The sequence below is a fragment of the Arachis hypogaea genome, chromosome 9 (genome assembly GCF_003086295.3).
Source record: "Arachis hypogaea cultivar Tifrunner chromosome 9, arahy.Tifrunner.gnm2.J5K5, whole genome shotgun sequence".
Taxonomy (NCBI): domain Eukaryota; kingdom Viridiplantae; phylum Streptophyta; class Magnoliopsida; order Fabales; family Fabaceae; genus Arachis; species Arachis hypogaea.
Genome location: NC_092044.1, coordinates 14,113,725 through 14,121,273, shown reverse-complemented (window position 1 = coordinate 14,121,273; position 7,549 = coordinate 14,113,725). Strand labels below are relative to the sequence as shown.

At 34.1% G+C, this 7,549-nt stretch overlaps 1 protein-coding gene across 6 annotated transcripts; it reads left to right on the top strand.

Moving 5' to 3' along the window:
* The first annotated feature begins 351 nt into the window (after nt 1–351).
* LOC112710469 (uncharacterized protein At4g17910) lies at nt 352–6,978 on the top strand. Of its 6 annotated transcripts, none has more exons than XM_072202588.1 (16): nt 352–492; nt 1,902–2,022; nt 2,116–2,152; nt 2,414–2,535; nt 2,936–3,009; nt 3,106–3,184; nt 3,267–3,356; nt 3,853–3,926; nt 4,280–4,367; nt 5,163–5,289; nt 5,370–5,474; nt 5,621–5,747; nt 5,842–5,893; nt 5,978–6,022; nt 6,476–6,574; nt 6,690–6,978. In XM_072202588.1, exons 2-16 carry the CDS (start codon nt 1,912–1,914, stop codon nt 6,840–6,842), a joined length of 1,383 nt encoding a protein of 460 aa, XP_072058689.1. In that variant the 5' UTR covers nt 352–492; nt 1,902–1,911; the 3' UTR covers nt 6,843–6,978. The 6 variants fall into 6 exon arrangements, with proteins under 6 accessions (XP_072058689.1, XP_025618487.1, XP_025618488.1 ...); XM_025762702.3 differs by lacking the exon at nt 352–492 and adding an exon at nt 1,565–1,703; XM_025762703.3 differs by lacking the exon at nt 352–492 and having other exon boundaries at nt 1,761–2,022; nt 5,163–5,285; nt 5,378–5,474.
* The last annotated feature ends 571 nt before the right edge of the window (nt 6,979–7,549 follow it).

Here is a 7,549-nt window from a genome sequence, read left to right as displayed (position 1 = left end):
GAATTCAAAAGTTAGTTAGGAGTTTTAGAGGGCTGGTTCAGGGCCTTCTAGAGGGACGGAAACAGGTTGACCGGAGGAGCCGGGTTCGGGTTCGGTCACGGGTCCGGGATCCGTGGGCTGGATCCGTAACAAATAATATATTATTTTAATTTTTTATATCCATTTTTATTATAACAGTTGTTTAAATTTTAAAAAATTTTAAAAATTACTTACTTTTTATTTTCTACAACTTTTAAAGAATACTTAAGCCAAATATTCTGATAATCTGATTCATCTCCATCTCCAACTGTTCATCGCTGCCGCTCTTCTGTCGCCGTCGCCGCCTGCGCCTTTCCGGTTCGCCGCCACCGTCTCTTTTCTTGTTAAATGCTGCTCTGCGCTTTTGATTCTGCTGCTACATTGACTCTCTGATGCTCTAATTCCGCTCACGCCACGCCACGCCACGCCAACCCCGCCTTTCTGCTTCTGCTGTTCTGTGAATTTGTGTAGAAGGTGCGATGTTGCTTCTGCTGATCTTTCGTTCTTCTTCATTTTCCTACCAGTGTTGTTGTTTCTGCTGCTATAAGTGAAAATTTTAAATGTTGTTGGCTTGTTGCTGCTAATATTTTTCGAATTTGTTGCTGTAAGTGATAACTGTGTTGATTGATGCCTACAACATAAGTAATAAGATTGGGGTTACGATACTTCTGCTCCTGACTGTTTCTGTTGTTATTGTGCTACATGGAGCCTCTTTTTTCTTCAAACCCCTTGCAATTGAATCTGGCAAGGGAGATTGAATTATGGCGCTGCATTTGGAAGTGATATATAAAAGCTAATGCATACTTATAGAATGTTGATTCAGATTTGAGACATATCATTTAAGATAAAAGGGGCTAGAAGAGTTGAGATCTACTCCCCAAAATGGTTTGAAGTTTCCTTATATGGATAATGGTTTTGGAGGATGAAATCATAGATTGTTCGAGAATAATGATTTGTGAAAATCATAGAGTAGACCTATTGACAGAATAAGAATATTATCTTAGTTTGTTGCTCTTAATTAGAGTGAAAGGTTATTGCAGGTTTAGGGATGTGGCATATCTTGAGTTTTGTTGGTTATTTCATGCTTTATTTTGGTTTGTTAATGCGAACCTTGTTCACTTTGTGTTGAGCTTTATTATTCTATATAACATATGATGAATTTTGTTTAATACATATATGTGATTATGTGAACCTCTGAACCTTTTTGTTTGAGATTTATCAAATTACACACACCACCCCTTTATTACATGCATTGTAAACATTACACTGATTGTAAGTTTCGAACCAAGGAAGCAAGGATTATAGTAGAGGCTCTAAACCAACATGGCACTCATGGAACTTCTTACACTTAGACCCCTTGGCGTTGATGTAACTAACAAATCCTTATACATGTAGACTAGTGCTTTTTTCCATTTACTTTTGCTTTGTTCAATTAAAATGGCAAAATATCTCCCATAACAAAGTTAAAATCCAGAGATTTCTGTATTATCCTTTTGTTTCTATGCATGGACTTATGGGTTAACGATGATGTTTGACAACGTATTTTTAATTTAATAATGTTTCAATTTAATGGACCTATAGAGACAGCACATCTCATTAAATATAATGCTGGAGAGGTGAGTGTATACTAGTAAAATATTGAGGTGGTGTGTGTAGTTTTGATAAACTCCGAGTGGTTGTAACTTGTGAGTGTAATTTATCCTTTCCTTTTTGTTATTTTTTATTTATTTTATTTTTGTATAATCTTTTATGCAGCTCCATCCAATTAATTCATCAATTTACCTTAATGGAGCCCTAGTTTATTTATTTATGATCAACACTTGAGCTGAGCCTTGCAAATAAATTGAATTTGCATATCACATTTATGTACCGTTTTTTCTCAGTGTGGGTGCCATGGATCCTCTCAAATCCTTCAACTCCAACAAGCATCTCAAAGAAGAATTTGTGAGCAATTTGAGTGGATCCTCTGTTCTCGAAATCATTGCTCTTACGATTACTGTCCCTGTGAGTTACTCTCCCTCCTCCAATCTAATCCTTCTCATGCATAAATGATGATGATGATGATCCGGTTCTTGTTTTCTCTGCCTTCCGCTACAGATGTTGGTCCTTATTCGACACTCCACTTCTGCAACTGGTCAGTCCCATTTCCATGCTCATCTCTCTTTTCAAAATGTGTAAATGGCCTTTTTAATTATTGTTTACTTCATTCGCACCGCATCCTACCTATGTTTTGCTGTGCTCAACTGCTATAGTTCATTTGAACTCTACAATTTCTCAAAACTTAGGCTTTGATTCCCTTTGGTCTGATCTGCCTGTCTCTGACCATGTGGTTTCTTTCGATTCAGCATCTGTTTTCTCATATCTTGCTTCTTTTTTCTTATTTCCTCAATGATAGGTGCCTTCTTGAAGAAGAAGAATGATGATGCAGTTTCCAAGTCTAGTAATTTCAAAGCATACTTATCTACATTGTCTTTGGATTTTATTATTATTGTTGTTCCTATGCTGTTGTGTTTCACGGTATGTTTTCTTTCCTATTATCAAATCATTTTTTTATCAAATAGATAATGCTTTTGGCTTGGATCGAGTCATTTCTTGTGAATCATTACTGTAACTTCACATAGAGCATCATATTTCAAGAATCAAAACTCATCTTTCATAGTGCATGCGTCTTTTCTGTTAAGGGAAAGAGTGATATAAGGGGTAGACTGTAAGAAAAGGAAAGGAAATTCAATTTGGAAATTGTCTTGGGAGACTGGGGTTGCTATAGTGCCCTGTTTCCCTTTGCTTGTTGTTGATTCTCTTCAGTTTTATCTTCAACCTTAAGCTAAGATCCAGGCTCATCAGTGTGAATAATACAAACATGCTACTCTTCTATTCTCTGAGTTGGTGGTTTCTTACATCAACATGTTTGTTGCAGGTACTTTCAAACTGGACATATATATTCACAATTTTGTTAATGCTCTTAACATTCGTTTGTATTGCAGCCAAAAGGTAATTTTTCTCACACTTTTGTGAAATAACTAATTAATACCATGATTTCTTATGAGTCAAGCTAATCATGGCTAACTTCAATACCCTGAACTACAGGACTGCTGCTTCATCTATTTCTATCAAAGGAGAGCACAATTCTATTCGAGAATATATTACATCATACAGGGTGGTTGTGGTATGAAGTGTCACTATTGATATTTTATTCTACTCTTCTGGTTTTACTTGTTATTATGTTGATAAAGAAGTTATTTTTGCAGATGATTATAACATTCCTGTGCATCTTGGCTGTTGACTTCAGAATATTTCCAAGAAGATATGCAAAGACTGAAACTTATGGAACTAGTTTGGTATGATTATTCTTCACTTTCCAATGTACTAAAATAAATGGTGCTTCTAGACAATGTCCAGGAAAATATTTTTCTGTATGTTAATGAGAAAAGCGGGTTCCAAAGGCTGTAATTGTAAAAGACTTGCTAATATTGGGAAGAAGGGCTCTTGAGTTTCAGCAAAACTTCTTGGCTTGAACGTAGAGCGTAATTCCTGAGTTTATACACAAACAATAAGCTTTTATTTTGTCTTCAGCATATTCTGCTTTGACTAATGACTTTTTGTAATCCTTTAGTTAACTAAACTTTTTATAAATATTGCTTTTCCAATGGGTTATGCACACTTAAAGTACATGTAAAGAAAATTACTTTAGGCTGTTACTTCTCCTTGCTGATTATCCGAAATTTTAATTTCTATCTCTGGTCTCTGTTTCCCTGCTTTTGTTCTGTTGCTAACAAGCAGTACAGTCTATAATTTGATTGTTATATTGAATTGTAACATAAATTTTCATGCTAGATGGATCTTGGAGTTGGGTCATTTGTATTGGCGAATGCATTAGTTTCTCGGCAAGCACGAAATATCACATCTGTGTGAGTTCTTCAATTTCACCCCATTCAGTGTATGTATTTAGAAATGAATGTGTATGTATGCTTACTCAAATATAGATCTTATGTTCTATAAATTTTAAGTTGTCTTACCCCCAATAAGTTAGGGAGCTTATGACATGCTCATACAATGGGTAAAAACCAAAAGTCCATGTGATCCCCTTGCTAATAGGCTTTTGAATATAAGCGAAAACCGAAAGTCCATGTGATCCCCTTGCTATAGGCTTTCCAATATAAAGTGATCAAATTTCTATTTTTCTTTATGTGCTCCATTATAAATCTTGCTCTGGTGTTCTGTATTTTGCATTCTGAAATATCCATTTTTTCTCCTGCTTCAGAAATTGGAAGACTGCAATAGTTTCAATTAGTCCACTGATCACGTTAGGGTTTCTTCGTCTTGTCACTACGACTGGTGTAGATTATCAGGTGCAATTTTTTCATTGTAATCATCTATCATCTATGTAACGACAGATACACATAATGTTCAAACATGCATTTGCAAAAAACTGTCTTAACAAAGCTGGTCGCCTATCAATTTTTGAAAATTGGAAGTGATATAATCAGTTTCCACATGACATCACATAACAATCTTTGTCTTATTTCAATCCCTGTTGTTTTTTCAAGCCTGCAAACTCTGATGCCATCAAAGAGAGGTAGGCTTGAGTTGAGTCATATCCTGCAAAAACAATTCAATTGTACTCCTAATAACTGAGAAGAGTAGTAGCAAAGAAAACAAAAATTAAGGACATGATATATGTCTACTGTTTTCCTCATGATTGTTTTATCTGGTCAATGCTATCAGTGTTTTGCATTTCTGTCTATTTCCAGAATTGCAAATTCTGAATGCATTACTTGTTAGAAAATTGTATATTAGGATGTGTTGTGATGTGCAATGAGGAGTGCCTATTTTAGGCAGAGGATGGAATCTAATCATAATAATGAAATCAACATAAAATTAATACGATATATATCTAGATCCTATATGAATAGTAATATCATAAATATATTCTAACATTACTATTAGTTAAAGACATTGTTAAGGAAGCAAGTAAACTTTCTGCCTTTTCAGGATTGTTTTTAGTTTAAAAAGTCCATCGCAATGCATTTTCACCGGTATACAGAAATAAGAATTTCAATTGTATTATTGTCCATTTTTCTAGTTCAACCATTTTGGTTCTAGATGCGCTCAAGAAAGAAAATAATCATTATTCCTTCATATAGGTACATGTCAGTGAATATGGTGTGCATTGGAATTTCTTCTTCACACTTGCTGCCGTGTCAATCCTTACTTCATTTGTTAATGTTCCGCCACAGTATTCTGGGATTTTTGGTTTGCTTGTCCTAGTAGGTACACCTTTATCTGTATTATCTTTGTGGCTTGTCTTTTTGAATCTGATTTTCTTATGCAATTTAATATTTGTTTCAAAGTGTACCAGTTCTGTTTGATTCATGGTTTGAGCGCATACTTGCTTTCTGATGAAAGAGGAATGGATATCATTAGTCAAAATAAGGAGGGAATTCATAGTATATTTGGTGAGAACTGCTCCTTTCATATTTCAAACTTGGTGCTATGACAATGAAATTATTTCTAATAGTTTTACTTTCCATAGATTTTTTTTATTTTTTTATTTTTTTATTTTTTATTTTTATTTTTTGGTAAACACTCATTTTGTAAACAGGATACTGGGGCATGTATCTTGTTGGTGTTCAACTGGGAAATTATCTTATCTTTGGAAGCCATTCCTCTGGATTAAGAAGTACCAAATGGGTTCAGATTAGGGTCTGGATTCTGTCCATCGTATTTTGGTATGAAATTAATCCAGAACTTGTTAATTCCGTATCATTGAAGTCAAAACCTTTGAAATTGTTCTGTTTCTACTTTCCATGATGACCTTGTCAGGTTATTAACTGTGTTTTTAGACAAGCATGTGGAAAGAATTTCGCGGAGAACGGTACGCTTCACTATGTTATGGGTTTCTAGTTAGGTGATTCTTTTGGGTTGATGGATGAAAACTTATTGTCCATACTTCATGCAGTGCAACCTGCCATATGTTACTAGTGTATTGGCCGACAACCTTCAGGTGATTCTCATTTTGGTTCTATTCATTTGATCACCAACATATCTGATGGGGCATGTTCTCTTTGTAGTCTGTATTCTTAGTTTTTTATTTTTCATTTTTTATTTTTCACTCTATATTACTAGTGAGTAGTGATCAAATTGTATTTGTGCAATTGAATAACTTTTGAACTAATCTGACATACCAAATTCAGTAGTGTATAGCACAGCATTGCTGAGTCCATGTTGCATTTGGATATTGTCTCTGAAACAGAACTATAGAGATAACAGACATAGAACCTGGTTTGGTTATGGAAATAGGGACAAAATATTCATTTTTGTCATGTGTCTTTCCATCTCTAAATTTCTGTCTCAAAGGTAGAATCTAAAGCAACCTTGCAGAAGTTTTAATTGCTAATATGGAATCTAATTAAGGATTTGGTTGGAATATGTAATTTGAGTGTTTTCCTTATTTCAGCTATTATCAATTCTAATGCTGGGTGATCTTATTCCTGGAAGTAAAACTTCAGTACTAGAAGAAGCACTAAACCGAAACTTATTGGCTACGTTTCTTCTGGTTAAGAAACTATCCTTTAGTTACATTCATATACCTTTCTCTCTAGTCACCAAAAAATATACCTTTCTCTCTCTCTAGATCTAAGTTATAATATTTTTAATTAATTTATATGCAGGCAAATATCCTCACAGGCTTGGTAAATCTTTCTGTTGATACCCTCTCTGCGTCATCAATTACAGCACTTTCCGTCTTGCTTGGGTATGCCTATATTTTATCCACGGCCATTGGAACGGCAGATTACTTCGGTGTGAAGCTAAAATTTTGGTAAAGCAAACATTTCTTGTGTTGTAGTCTGCTCAACTAGTGTTGCTGTTGTTGTTATTATTATTATTATTAGCAATGGAGGAAATACTGTCAAACGCGTTGTCAACTAAGAGAAAGAGAGTAGGAGACTTTGTTCGGTTTGTTGCCTTTGGGCTTGTTTCCTGCGGTTTTACTTGTGTGAATCCTGTCTTGTGCATGCAGCAACTCATTGGCCAGCGACAAACCCTTAAATAGAGCTTAGACAAAAAGGATATATATATATATATATATATATATATATATATATATATATATATATATATATATTTCATAGAGGATTGTATATTTCTAACGTGTATACCTTTTTTTATGAGTAAATGATTAAATTAGTCATAAGATCACTTATTCTTCAAATTACTCTCCGAAAAATATTTTTAATCAAATTTGTCCTTTAAAATTTTAAGTTAGTTATTTTAGTCCTTTCATTACTTTCGTTGCTAATGGTGTCAAAATTTGTTGATGTGACACGTTAAATAATACTACAACATACATCTAGTAGTTAATTGGTGATTAACATGATAAATTTATAAAATTTGATCAAATCAATCCCAAATTGAGGAATTCCAATATCTTTAACGTCTTCTTTCAATTAAGTTTTGATTTGATTTAGTGTCATAAATTTGTTATGCTAATAGTTAATTAGGACTCTTATGTGTATGTTGTAGTATTATT

Coding starts and splice junctions, on each gene's coding strand:
- LOC112710469 (XM_072202588.1), top strand. CDS start 1,912: ATGGATCCTCTCAAATCCTTCAACTCCAACAAGCATCTCAAAGAAGAA. Junction 3,185..3,266: donor CATCATACAGGGTGGTTGTG/GTATGAAGTGTC, acceptor TTATTTTTGCAG/ATGATTATAACATTCCTGTG. Junction 5,475..5,620: donor GGGAATTCATAGTATATTTG/GTGAGAACTGCT, acceptor TTTTGTAAACAG/GATACTGGGGCATGTATCTT.